Consider the following 15,082-nt stretch of genomic DNA (forward strand, 5'->3'; position numbering starts at 1 on the left):
ATGTGTACTCTACGATAGCGAGTAGCTCTGACATTTTACTCTGAGTCCTCACTGGACTTTGCTGGCCTGTCTTGAAGGACAGTAGGACCTGTATCACCCCTCCCTTGAGCACGTTACAAAAGCTGAACTGGCCATCTAAGCTTTTGCATAATTTTGAGGAGTCAGCATAAGTAGAGAACATGGTCTAAACTAGAATTAGCCTTACTTCCTCTTTAACCATCTTTTCTCTCTTCTTGCACATAAGTGAGATTGAGGTTTCAGTGTGGGAAACATGGAAACTATGTTCAGCATCTGTTCTGCTACTCCTCCTGTCAGCCAGGACTCAGGCAGTCATACTGACTGTCCTCTCCTTCAAATGCAGCCACGACCATTGATGTCAATTTACCAGCAACCTCTACAGGTGATATACGTGGTCCTTGCATATCCTCCTGCACAGGGAAAAGTTTTCTCCAACACATGGGTGGGAGTTGTGTGTCGAGGGTTGGCAACTGCTGCCTTTCTTCCTCTCAGGGATCTTAAAAAGTGAAGAATTTCTGAATCCACTGACCTTGCAAGACACAGTGATGCTGAACAATCAGAGCTAATACAACCTGATATAACCTCATGTGAAACTCAGACTGTGGGAAAGCATAGAAATAACATGAAGAAATATGAAGCATTTCTCAGCTATACAAGAACGTCTGATAACTAACATAATTTGGTACCTCCAAACAGAGATAGAAAATGTCCTTCAGCTGTTCCTTGCATGCATCGTTTCATCTTGTCTTTCCTTGATTTCTCTTTACTAGTTAAAGTCTTCAAGCCTTAACCCTATGTAATCTGTGAAAGGAAGGTCCTAACAGCAAACTACTGTACTGAACAGCTGACAGAAAGCCGTATGGGTATTTCTTTCTTAAATACAGGGACTTAAAAATGTGCTTTCTGCTATAATTCTAAATGCAAGCTCCTGGACCAAATGTAATACAAAAATTGCCAGCATTCACCATCATGAAGAATAGCCGCATGGTCTGGCCACATATAAACGTAGACAAAACTATTAATACTGACAATGTTGGCAAGGGTTTTTTACATATGGATGCCACTTCTATTTCTAGTAAATACTTTTCATTACTCATTTACATGTTAATCTTTTTTTCTCATCCATATTAATGCTGTTTCTGGAGCAGTTTGGCAACATCAAGCAGTAAGTGGGATACAGTAAAGCAAGGTAAACATTAATAAATATTATAAAATAGATTCATTATAAGGCTCCTTTCAATCTTGCCAAGTTTTCTACCTTTATGGTAATAATTTTAGTAGTGGATGGGTCATCTTCCTGGATTTCGCATGACAATAACATATTCTCATGAAATCTCAGAAATGAAACCTTTCATTTCTAGTAACCAGTGTCTGGGGTAATGTAATATGAAGAAAGCAACACATACTGCTTACAGTGGCTGGTGGGAAAGGTCTTTCATGCAAGTCTGTGAAGTAGAGCTGTTGGTAACATTATCTGAGGTCAATATTGGACATGGATTTTCTTTATTTCATCTTCCTTTCTCCATATACTTCCTCTCATGACATCACCAGCAAAACATAAAAATCTGTTCCTTCGTTAAGATTTTTTTATTTTTTAATCGTTTGTACTATGCAAAACCTGGCTTCTCACTTGGACTTTCCGTACTAACGATAAAAAACCAAAATGTCTTCTCTATTTGGTTTTGACTTATACTTCACTGATAAGTTAAAAAAAAAATAACAGACTGACAAATTTGTAGAACAATAGGTACAGCAACGCCTTTAAAGTAGGCATAAAGTCATTAGGACAAAGGTGTTTACTTAATCAAATGCAAGATTACTTGGCCTAGAAACATGAAGTTACAGGAAATGTGATTGAAGTAGTTCCCATCATGAGAAGTATATGCAAGCTGACCTGTCCTTTATGTGCAATGTCAGGAACTAAGGACAAGACTTTTTTTCCTACATCTTGATCAAACTTAAGAAATAATTAAAGACGACAATGAGGTGTGCAGTTGTCTAACATAATTTGCTTGTGCTGAGGTTTATTGGGGAAAAAATACTGCAGCAGGATTTTAAAAGACTTTGGAGGCTATTCTAAACTGGCAATGCTTTTTCTCAAGTTAATTCTGGTTAGGGAACATGCCGGCTCGTGCGTGAAATACTTTTGTGCGTTGTCCCTCCATGTCATCAACCCAGCTGCCACTTTGGACATGACACCATTTCCATTCATTTGTATGGCAATCAAATTGAATCATGTCACCAGGTACATACTTATTGTATGTGTGTATATATGTATATCTCAAAATATTCACCTCTGTTTTTTTCATTTCTTCAAATACTTCCATGGTTTATTGCTTAATCCCTGTAACAGAAAAGGTTTAGTAGATCTTTTTTATCCGCATTGGCTATCCAAAATCTATCAAGTGATTTGCTGCTCAAAAAAATGCTTCAAGAACTTTGGAAGTCAAGAACTTATTGGCCAGCACTGTCAAAATCCTAGCAGGCAACAGCACACCAGTAGGACGAAAAACACTGGCCACAAACCAGTAGGACACTGGGCAAGAACTACACATAAAGAGGAGGATGGACGAGGCAACGTGCATACAGCAACCACCTTCTTTGTATGTTGAGAGATGCTGCAGACAGTGAAACGCATTTATTGCTTGTGGAGTCAGCACTCCCACACTCCAAAATGGACCTGTTACCCTTGACTATGAGGGACTTGCAATAACACTGCAATCGAGAAATTTAACTAGCTTTGCCATATGTCATTGCATTTACATGATCTATTTTTTGACACCAGTTTTACAATGTTTCTCCTCATTAATGCAAACAACTTTTACTTCTCTAATCTGATTTCATGATAACACATACGTAAGCACAAGCTTAGAGCTCCACACAGCCACAATCCATTCAGACATAGGCTGTTTCCTATCATTTGTCAGATGTCTACAGTTGGTCAGAAAAAATAATTCTCTGTTCTGCGAAGAATTCTGACATACTGGGACTTATTTTCATTTTAAATTAGACAAAAAACTGTTATATGAAAACTTTCACCAAAACATTTATTAAAAGGATGAATTGTAACGCACTGGCGTGTGTTTTGCAGATGTTAAAACACTCTAATAAACAGTCACATTTGGAGAGGACCTGCATTTTCTGAGGGAAGATTGTTCTGATTAAGACTATGCAATTAGCTCTATTAAGTGTTTCCATGCTTTTCTGCACTCGGTATCCCTTGTATACTTGATAACATTTGTTATTGAAATTGTGTGCAATGGAATTACAGACAATTGTAACTGAAAGAAAGAACAGGTGAAAGTGTGCAAGAGAACAGACAGTATGCACCTTGGTACAGCTGCTCCAGACTTCACCAAGTCACTCTTCTTGCTTGCTACTCTTCTGTTCTTCCTCAGACTACAACTTCTGATGCTCTAGGAAGCTGTTTATCTGGACTGAAAGCCTAATTTCAAACAGGCCAGGAATGTCATTTCCACGCTGGAACAGAGAGCACATGCGAGGCTGGACACCAGAACCTTGCAGAGCAGTGGGCAGTCTTCCAGTCTGAAACTCCACTCCGCTCACGTCTGCAACAGGCATCACCGCATGATAAAGCAAGCTGTGGTTGAACTGCTTAAAGAGCTTCTAGCCTAAATTTGCAGTCCCGCTTTAAAGCCAAGTCTTTGAGCTTCAGATTCATTGCATCCAGCAATAATTGGTGAAAGAAAAGGCAAATGATTGATGTTTTAGCCTTGCTATAGCCTATTAATCATGATGCTCTTACAACTCTCTTCTGACCATTCGCGAAAGGAGCAGTTTCACAAGATATTCAATGTGGTGTGTGGAACATACTGGAAAAGGTTACTACTTAAAATGCAGTCACCTGAGTCAGGAATTGCAGCACACATCTGGAATATGTTTTCCTTCTAAATCTCTGAGTCTTGGATTCATTAGATCAGACAAAAATCCACATATTATATTCATGAGAGAGTTCAGGAACAACAAAAAGCCTTGGCAAGTACAAGATAGGAAAGGCAGATGTTGTCCTCACCTCCACCCATGAGAATCTCATTGCCAGCTCAGCTAACATCCTCCACCTATTTGCAAAGAGCACTTGGATTGTCCGTGTTAATCCAAACACAGGCCCAGTGCTGCCACTTATCTGGTATCTTCACCTCTTGCTGAGAAAAATACAAAGGATGTTTGGAAGCAAAGGAGAGCCACTGCAGCAGTCCCACTTGAAAAAAAGGAATAATCAAGCATCCATCAAAGTGATGTTATGAGATTGCAGGCTAGATTAATTTCTGGGAAACAACAGCAGATGTTTAAGGACGGATCCTGCAGCCCTCTTTGTGTAAGTCATTCTCCTGGCTTCACTAGGACAGGGGCCTGATGGCTAAGCCCAAAGGTTTAACATTTTGTGTCTTAATGAACAAATTCTGAGACATTATAAATTCAAATGTAGACTGTGGTGCTAATATATAGACTGTCATTCCTGAAATGTCAGCAAACCTTATTTTTGCCCAAGCTATTTTTATCACCTCCTTTCATCATAGGCTAGTATTTGTAGCACGAGGCATTCAACTCCAAGTCTCCAAGTGCTTCATAAAATAAGAAAAAAATCACCGGTCCACTATTGCAGATGGGAAAACTTTGGTAAGAATGGCTAAAAATGGGTCTCGGCTTAGAAAACATATCTCCCTCATGCCAAGCTCTGCACCATATTTGGGACTACCCTGCATCTCACACACTAAGATTATCACACCGAGTAGAGTTGATGAACCACTAACTTCCAGAAATCAGGAAGTGTCCATGAACATCTGATTCAAAGAGATGCCATTTCACAATCAATTATTTCACCTGCAGTCTTTATCTGACAGTAAAATGCAAATGAATAGTTTAACTCCAAACCAAGAGTTAATAAATGGAAATAGGAAACTCTTTCATACATGTCACATGCCCTGGCCACCATCAAAGCAACACAGTGGGCTTCTTCAAATGCAGTGATGACAGCCTCCGTCCTGCACCCGTTTCAGTGCACGTTCAGTGCCCGAGTGACTGCAGGAGGGGTATGCCTGGAAACAGCTCTGCCCATGCACAACCACTGAAGAACTGCACCAGGCTTCTGAATGAAAGCAGACCTCAAAATTCACATGACTGTATCAAAAAGCCTAGGGAATAAAGCAGACTATCTGGTGCTATACAGTGATGAGTCCAGTTCTGTTTTCTTCTGCATGAGTAGAGTGCTGGTAAACTACTTAAAGGCTGAGGCAACACTAGGTTTTATTTGCTGTACCAGTAGCTGAACGAACGGGGTTAGGCGGCTGCAGGGCTGGAGCCGCACAATGATCGGTTGGGCTCAGAATACATATTCCTGAATGATTATGTCAACCGTAATTCACCAATGCTAAAAACAATACAATTGTATCCTGCAGATTGTATATTGTATACGCATTTTTAAAGAAACTGTAGCTTTGTATGGTTATTTTAGCACTTCCATCCATATAAAGAGCTGTAACACTGAAGTTTGAATGACTATTTTTTCAGTCAATACAATGGACTTTTCTTCCTTTTCATCTTGATAGTATTGTCCATTATGAACTTTGAAAGATTGACGTTTTTTCCTCCTTCATGCTTGGCTGTTAACTTCTAGGGCTTCAAATGCCTAGAAAACTGGGAAAACTTGGATATAAAACTCCTTTTCATTTCTACCTCAGACGAGGGCTAGCCTGTTGCTTCCACCCTGCTTTTCTAGTATAGGACTTCATTAATCTGAAGGAGCAGCCATCCTTCTACTTTGTTAAAAAATATAAACATCTGGGTTTTTTTCCCAGCAATCTTTCAAGCAAAGATTCGTTTGGCAAAACAGGTGGCAGGTTTGTAAAGTTGCCCACAGCCCAATTGGAAGGGAACTGAGGCTGCATGCCACACCTGCTATGAACTTCTAATAGATCAAAATAATATTGAGAAAGAGTCTTGGGGCCAAAACTACTGCCCAAAACCAGACACCAATCCCCTTCTAGGGATGCAATCCTATCCTTTCCGTGTTTCCTCTTAACATCTTTGGCATCATGGGTAGCCCCAGCGGTTTGAATGGGATGTCTTCAAGAATTACTGCATGTTTATTTGAGTTAGTCAACTGTCCAGAACTAAAGGGTTTGCTTGACTATGGTAACTGCCCTGGTACTTTGGTTTTGGTAACTTTCTTGAGAAAATTCTTAACATAAAGATACCACGTGATTTTTTTCTGCCTTATTCAAAAGATTTGTCCCATGTTATCAGAAGAGGGTAACAGTTGCAGCTCTTTTTCCTACCGTTTAGCCAAAACTACAAGACTACACATTACATTTATACTAAGTTTAATATTTGTTAACTGTGGTGGGTTGATCCACCACATATGTATTTGTATATATAATTATATATGCACATTATATATATATATACATAAGTATATGTACAAGCACAGATTTTTAGATAATCCGGTCATCAATCTCTGAACAAATTTTAAAGTAAAAATAATTCAGGCTTTAAAATACTTTTCTCTAAGGCATACTATGCACCAAAGACAAACTCATCAGCAAAGTGATGAGAAATGTATAGGAAGGAATGAAGAGACCTTTACAGCCATTGCATTGATGAAAGAATTAAATATTAGGGGTAAAACTGAAAAAGCATCCACATCGGTTTCCTTTCCAATGAACTTTTGGTTTTTATGAATGCCTAACAGCATTAGGGAAATAACACTTGGATGATAGCCATGAACTGAACTTCTGGGTGACCCATCACTTCCCTGTAGTGCCTCCGTGTATGGTGTTTGTGCACGTGCGCACACGTGCGTGCCATGAACAGGTCGCTCGCTTTCTGGTTGGAAAGACTGTGGTTATGGGGGATCTTAGCGCCAAATGTAATATTAGCTACCCTAAAAGAAATCGTGGGAGAACAAAAGGGTGTCCACTGAGCGTGTTACCTGTTAAATCTGGCTGGTCCCCCCAAACCAGCAGCCAGGCACGGCAATCAGCCAAGAGAGAGGGAGGGGGAACCGATCTCGGGCACCTGCGGAGCTGCTTTCCTGCAGCTCAGCTTCCTCCTCAGGGACCCCCTGGAGCTGGAGATCCTCTTCCCCGCTGCAGCAGGCTGACAAGGCCTCAGATGCTCCCCTATGTTCACCTTCATACACATTTAAAATTCTCACCTTCCTATTTAGAGAACACTTATCACATTCAACATTTATTAAAGTAATTTCCTTGCTTGATAGCTTTTGCAAACACCCGTTAAGCCATCTTTATTTGTAAGGATGTTTTTATCTACTTCCAAATGTATTTCTCTTGATATTTTTGACTGACTTCTCTGCATTAGATCACTGGAATTAAAATGCAAATTGCTATTGCTTTTTAAAAATTCACTACATTAAGAGTGCTTTCCATTTTGCACAACACTGTAACAGAAAGTCCTTTGTTTACATTAGTTTCCCTTCCTTTTCCTCAGCCACCTTTTATTGTGGATCTTCCATGTATACATTGACTATATACATATATAGTATGATATGCTTCTCATGGTATTCCCCATTTTACAAGCATATGGAATATTGCTCAGATGGGTAATCTTTCTAAATTCAGAATGAACTTTCCAAGTATGCCCACTGTGTATGTAAAATATGACTTCCTGTCACGATAACCTTTACAGAGTATAGCCTAACATACTTTCCTATAATTGTTTATAATGAATATCTTGATTCATACTTCAGCACACGTTATTTTAGTCATTTGCCACAAAACATGACTAATGAATTAATACGGGGTTGAAGGCCACAGTATTAAGTAATTTCTGTGCGTGCAAAGATTAACACAGGAGAGTGCTTAGTAAAATAGCAATAAAGCTAAGTGCGTGCTTATGTTTAAGCATATTTAACCCGCTCTGCTGAACCAGTATAAAGTAAGAACATTGTTGTTTTAGCTCAAACATTAACTATGAGATCAGTCAAAGAGACTGGTATGGTTTTAGATATATCGCAGTTGGAGAGGTAGACAAGCCAACAGATCAGAAGAAAAATGTTGTTTCATACCTATGACAGACAAAGGTTAGAGTGAATGTTCTTTATTTGTCCCCAAACAAAACAAAACAGACCACCAACAAGAAACCCTCACATACACAAAAAAATTTGCTTTGTGACACTCAAAAAAAATTTAATCCCAATTGCACCTGTGGTTTTACTTTTAAATTGAATTCTTCTTACTTTATTTAAGGAATGTCTTTCTAAACAAAATCAGCAATCCAAAATTACAGAACTTAAACAATTATTTTAGAAAATTTTCAACTTTTTTCATTCTTTTTCCCTTTTTTAGGAGAACTGCCTCACAAATTCAACCTTTACCTTTATTGTGCAACTTGTGGCTCTGCGACCATGTTTTCTGCTGAATCTAGTATGCAGCAGAAATAGGTTGTGGCCCATTTTTAATTGTAGATGTGAAGAAGAAACGGAAAATGCACGTGGTGATCATTGATGTGGCGACAAGAAAAATCCTGCAGTTCTTCCCTGTAGCAGTATCTCTTCTGAACTAGTGATTACCAACATTATCACTCCTACTAAAACCATGCCCTGCAGGTCTGATAGTGACTGTATTTTTCAATGACCCCTGAAATGTCTTTCTATACTGTACGTTATGCCTTCAAACATACAGGAGAGGTATGCGGGCTGTTTCTCTTTTATTGTTTCCCCAAACAAACCCATTTCCTACAAGCCGTTCCCGTATCTTTTGTGCCACGTCCAGCTTCCCAGAAAAACAGCAGGAAAACAAAGTGTGAACTCAAAACAACCCGTTTCCACAGAACAATGTGCCATACCAAGGAGAGAGAGAGCGAGAGGGGGAGGGCTGGGGAGAGGGGAAAGGCTGAGAGAGAGGGAGAGAAGCTGTTTTGATGCTGCCAAGGGACTTAAAGAAAAAAGGAAGGAGGAACTTTTAAAAGTCAGAGAGAGGAAGAGTTGTGTAACTGTAAATATGCAACAGGCAAGTTGCCAACTATTTCAAAGGATTTGAGGTTTCAAAATCATCGAGAAGGCTAACTGATTTGCACTCTGGGTTTTGAGCTTCCAGGAACACCTTTATATGTCTGAGAGCCAGAAACTACCCTATCTTTTTATAGACTACTCAAGCCATACTTGGTCATAATTTCAAGTTGAATCAGTAAGGAATGTAAACAGACACCATTTATGCTTCTCTGCAATCTAATAAAATGAAAGCATGGACTAAATAAAGCAAAATGATACATGTCGTTCTGTAAGAAGGGAAAACCAGAAGATCATGTTGATTTAGTTCCCGGCTGACCCGAGCAATCTCCAAAGTTCCCGGTATTCAGTAAACCAAGAAAACCCATACACTAAACTCCCATAGGTATAATGCATATCACTCATTGAGACACATAGGATAAAAGTCAATGATAAATGTCACCGTGCCGTTTTTAAATCCTGTTTCTGTATTTGGCTTGTCAAGGATATAAAAGCAGAAAGAAGGAATAAAAGTAAATAAGGAACAAATTATTTTAGCCTTGCTGTCCATGACAATTATGCATGTAAGAAAGAAACGTTTGTAGAATCAACACAACAGCTGGAATGCTTTTCCCCAAATCAAGAATCTGACCACCTTCGAAATCTTTAGGTACGGAGACACTGCTTTTGCAGTGAAAAAATGTGGTTCTCTTCTTTTTTCTGTTGATAAAAGATGCAAAAACACAGACTTTGCAATCACTTGCAATTAAAACCCACAGTCCAAAACACTACCATGTGTCAGCAAGACCTGGCATTACCACGAAAGGTGTACTCTACAGAGAAGGAGATATGGGGCAACACTCATGTCATGATGTGCTGACTTCCTACTGTGGATTTCAAAACTGCCATGGTACTGCAGCAAAAAGGACCTTTCACATGCCTCAATAGTATTTACTAACCATGAACGTTATGCAGTGCTAGATGCAAGAAAGAAATGGACTCTGCTATCCTGGGCATGGGACTAAGGCAAAGAAGTAGACAGACCTCGTCACAAAGTGCTTGCAGCTAACACAGAAGGGACACAAGCAGAGGGAAATTGATACAAAGCCCAAGTTAAGCGCATAGTGTGACCAATGTGACTCACAGTTGTGCCAGAGGTTATTATTCAATTTGAATGAGCTATGCAGAAGATAATAAAAAACGAAAGGCTACTATGCAAGGCAGGCAAGAATTGGAGTGGAGGTGAAAAGACAAGACTGGGGAAGGAAGAGCAAAGAGCTGTTCGTCACAGTCTGGAGCAAGCCCAGCTAAAACCATATAAACGACTCAACCCTGTCCGGGCTCCTTCTGCAGCTGCTTTCTCTGGCTGTGCTCTAGCTGATCTCCCTCTCTGTGTCAACATCATGGTGGCAAGGGGGAAACTGGGGGGATCTCTCCACTTTTGGATGCCCTTTGACTGCCCAGGACCATTTCTGGAGCTCACAGTGGGGAGAACATGCAGGAGCAAATGCAATGTGCGGTAATGACAGTGCCCCCCTGCACCCCCCCGTCAGCCCCAAACCCTCCCTGCTATAGATACCTGTGCAGGGTGGGAGGGAATGTCCCTGCAGGCTGCTGCTGGGGCAAATTCCCTAACATATCATGTCCCACCAAAGGGAAGATGGCTCTCACCCCTCGTGTGCAGAGTCCTCCTGCCCTATTGCAATGCTGGGGCTTGGCTTTTGATAATGTCAGGAGCTGTCAACAGCTGTGGTAAGCCAAAGGCAACAGTAAGTCAGTAAGAGCACCTGACATGAGAGCAGGAAGGTGGGCTTTTTATGTTTTATTTTTCCTCTGAGAGCCTGACAGACTGAAGACTGGAATCTGACCAAGGAAAGTTTTAGAGTTTTCTTAGTATATCATTCAATTCACCTGGAACACATCCAGTTAACGAGGCTTTTGTAGTTGCGGGTGTTCAATACATTTGCTAGTCAAGCAAATAATTACGATGCACATATACATGTAGGTGTCCAGCCTCAGGTATCCATGATTTACTAGGCATCTGTTCAAAGCATGAATTTCTCAAGACTAATTCTGCAGCCAGCCAAATACAAACTGATTGCTGAGGATTTCAAACACTATTTTTACCAAACCAAAATTATTTTAAATTGTTCAACGTGAAATAATTTCGCTCCGTCAGAGTTAACAGAAATATGTATTTGCTTTTACTAAGAGAACACTGACTCTTCTGAATGTCTTTTAAATATATAAAAGGTTTCTGAACTCTTTTCTTATAAGATACTTCCAGTAACACTGAAATGGAAAACAGATCTTCAGAAACCAACTCTTTTGTAAGAATATGGAAAACAGATCTAAGGCTTCAGGAAGATTTTTGCTTCCTCATATTGAGTATTTCATCACTGACCAGGCATGTTTTAAAGCTGTTTATTAACCTGTGAAGCTTCAGACTTCAGTCACGACTGTGAAGAAAACATTCGCTAGAAACATTTAAAATTCCTGCTACATCTTCTTGTATTCTGCTCTTTCTACAAATAGGCTTTGTATGTTGAGTACACTAAATACTACATTTGTCACATGCACAAATAATTTTTTTTAATCAGTTATTTGAAAATTCAGTTCTTATTTATGCAGTTTTCAAAGTCCGAGGTTCCTGACTCTCTATTTCTAGCACAATCCCTGAGGATATTTTTCTAACTCTTACAATATTTTTTAGGTGCCAGTGAAATCATCAGTTCTTGCAAAGCAAACTACACAACTCATTTTAAAACTTGGTAGCTAAAGATTTTGCATTCCACACTGATCTTTTATATGAGCACTTCTATTGACATAAATAGAACTATTTGTAAATATCAGCAAACAGCCTCTAATTTATAGATATTTCTCAAAGCACTGGAACAACTTCAGCATTAACTGAGCTTTGTGGCAGCCTATGAAATTTTAGCAGCTGAGCAGTATAATGTCCCATTTCACACCAGATTAAAAGTGCAGAGAGGTTAGTAACTACCAATTCTGTGGGAAATAGAAAAGCTCTGAAAATCACAGTGAAAGTGTCTCAGGATGGGAACCTGAAAAAAAGCAGCTGTTCTTGAACATACATAGTGATTTTTTCAAGTCACACTGGATCTGTGGATATAACTGAAAAGTCTTCCCTCCAGTGCTCTGCCCGAGTCATTAGCCATCAGATCACGCATGTACAGAACATGCTCTGACTCACTGGTGCTACATAACTCTCTGTTCCCACTAGGCTTACAACACGGGAATTAAAAAAGGCAAAATGTCTTGTACTTAGCCTGCAACAAACAGAGTAATTAGCAGGCTACTGATTATACAAATAGGAAGGGCTTGGACTTTTTTTTCCTCCTGTATTTTCATTACTCAGAGGGAAATATTTTCCCATACAAGCAAGGTATTGAAATTTGCAGAGTCAAGTGTTTCTGGTGGAAAGGGGTGTAAGATGTTTGTGTGAAGATGCAGGAGACAGACAGTGGGAAACCAGCTCTGTCCTTCAGAAACGTGTTTAGAAGTTGAGGGCAACTGAGGATTACATAAAGTAGAGAAAAGGCAATCTGAGTGAAAAAGAAAACAGAGGAAGAGATGAAGTAGTCCTAAAGGAGATCAAAGAAATCTAGAGAAGGAAAGAATGTGGATGATTAAAAAATAGGCTGAAGCATTTGAGACTGGAAGATGCTGCTGGTGGCTGGAGCACTGGGAAGGCATTGAGTACAAGAAAGTCAACCAGAGAAACTGAGAAAATCAGAGGCAATCGAGGTAATGTTCATGAGGACTTTGGTGTGCTGAAGATATCCACAGTGGTTACAATTTATATGAGAGACTATCCATCACTTAGCATTGTAAGACTTCAATATATGGAGACAAATGAGGTGGGGTTTTTTTGAGCAGTGTACAAAACTAACTTTTAAAAAACACTCATTTTAGTTTAGAGATATGTTTTGACATTTGATCAGCAAACCCACAGGCTCTAGGAAGCTTAGAAAGTAAATCAGAAAGAAATACTAAAAGAGAAAGGGGGAAAAACAAAACTTGAAGGTCAGGGCATTGAACATTTCTATTGCGAGCTTCTGCATTAAATTTCCTGTCACCTCAAAGAAGACAGAAGCAGCATTTGGTATTTAGTGAACACGTTGGGTAACAGACTGGGATAGAATGGATAGGTATTGACACGTTCATACTACAGCAAATACAGAAGATACAGCTTAGAAAAACACAGTGGCTGGTTGAATACATTTTTCACGCCAGCTCTGTTGGAGCTTTTTAGCAGTAGGACAAACTAGGGAATCACAGAATCACAGTGCAGTTTCTTTCTGAGCCAGCTGAGTTTACAAACAGTCTTACATGAATCTCTGACATGTTATGCTAAGCCTTTTGCTAAATGACCTGCCCTGCAAACAGTATGTGTGATAAGGAGAACGCATTCACACGTACGAACCGAGGACTCCTCCTTGTGTATTATTTCCATAGCTGTGCTGGGACCACCACAGGCGTCACATCCCCTAGAACAGGGAGGCGACTTGCTCTGCCACTTGCTAAGTACCAGGCAGGTAGGGAAGTGCTTGTCTTTGCCCTGACACAACTTGCCTGGAAAGGAAGGCATTTCCTCGTTGCAGAGCCACCACTCCATCCATCCATCCACTCCTCCGGCAGAGGTGATGTCCCATAGGATAGCAGTGGCCTTTGCGCAGCACCTCTGCCAGGCTGGGGCTGAAGGGTGCAACAGAGCTCACTGCTTAAGCCCAGTCACATTTAATAAAAGCAGCTCAGGGTCTGCACAAAAAAGAGTCTTCTACAACTGCCCACTGTTCTGTAAAAGCAAGCGGAAATGTTTAGCTTGTACTTTGGGCTTGGCATTTTCTGTGCATTTGCCTAATTCACAGGAAAAATCCAGAAACTTTGGTGGTGTTTTGTGTAGGACTTCTTTGCTTGCAAAGCTAGACTTTTTTGGAAGTTTGGGCCTCTGTTCTCCTTTGCTTGGCCATGTTCTCATTTATTTACACAAGTAATTGGTAATTGGTGATTGGTGATTGTAAATGGTCTCTGGTGATTGTAAATAGCAATTAAAATGGTGATTAAAATCTGGTGATTGTAAATGGTCTCTGAAGTACTGGAGATTACAGTTTATACTCACTGTCATGAAAATTCAGAGTATAATGACTTCGTTTTTCTTTTCTCCTCGTGTCCCCTGTATACTAAGCTGATAATTTCAAAAAGTCTAAAACTTTGTCATCCTTAGATACTTCATGACTCAAAGTACTTCCTTGACAGATTTTGTCTTCCCACCTTTCACTTTGTTTTTTTCAGCACTGACCAGCACTGATTGTTATTGCTTCAGTTGCTTATGCAGTAGTTTGTAGATTATTTTGAAGCAAATTGCATTGTTCCTGCTTCTGCTCAGCATCTAGTTTTAGTGTCATTATCAAACTTAGAAGTTTCATGTTCAGCATCATCCCAATCCTATTTACTTTATCTTATCTAAGATTTTAAAAGAGTTAGTTAATTCTGAGGATTTATCAAGCTTCCTTTTTAACAACTGTGGTTGCCAACTTTCATGATCTTACTGACTGAACCTTAGGTTCCTTTGAACCTAAATTCTAGAGTCAGCCGAAAACCTGAGACTGTTAGTTTTCACTTCAGCTAAAAAATTGTGAATTTCAAGGTTTAAAAGGCAGATAAGAAGATGAACAATATAACATATATTATTCTCTGAAATGCCATGATTTTTAAGCTCATGTCATCATCTCGTGAATTCTGAATATTTTTTACTTACTAAAATTATAACATTCCTTATTGTCACCTTAATTTCAATATTGCGTCCCACTGCTCCGTACCTGCACCTTGAAACTTTAACACAGAACCTTTTGCCACATTTTCACTCATCGTTTTATTCAACCTTCTGAATTTCTCTGAGTCCTCCTCTTTTCACTAAGGAAAGGGACAGAAGAGAAGCTAGGGGAAAAAAAAAGGAAAACAATGCCTTGGGGCTCACAGACACTCCACTTAACGCTGACCTTTCTCAAGCAACCTACTCTCAACCAGCCCGCTTAATTGATCCTTTCCAGTGTCATAAAAGCCTTCAAGCCCCCT

The 15,082-nt window shown here is 39.7% G+C and overlaps 1 protein-coding gene across 7 annotated transcripts in view; it reads right to left on the reverse strand.

Annotated features, from left to right (window-relative positions):
* ERG (ETS transcription factor ERG) overlaps positions 1–15,082 on the reverse strand; it is a 152,645-nt gene that overhangs the window by 40,766 nt on the left and 96,797 nt on the right. The window contains exon 1 of one of the 7 annotated variants that reach the window (XM_075518614.1): positions 2,313–2,366. The exons of the other annotated variants lie outside the window; for them this stretch is intronic. Coding sequence (XP_075374729.1) covers positions 2,313–2,345 — 33 coding nt within the window. The 5' untranslated portion in view covers positions 2,346–2,366. Of the gene's footprint in view, positions 1–2,312; positions 2,367–15,082 lie in introns of those variants that run through there. 7 annotated transcript variants of the gene reach the window in all.

This window comes from Mycteria americana, chromosome 1, assembly GCF_035582795.1.
Source record: "Mycteria americana isolate JAX WOST 10 ecotype Jacksonville Zoo and Gardens chromosome 1, USCA_MyAme_1.0, whole genome shotgun sequence".
NCBI classification, from domain to species: Eukaryota; Metazoa; Chordata; class Aves; order Ciconiiformes; family Ciconiidae; genus Mycteria; species Mycteria americana.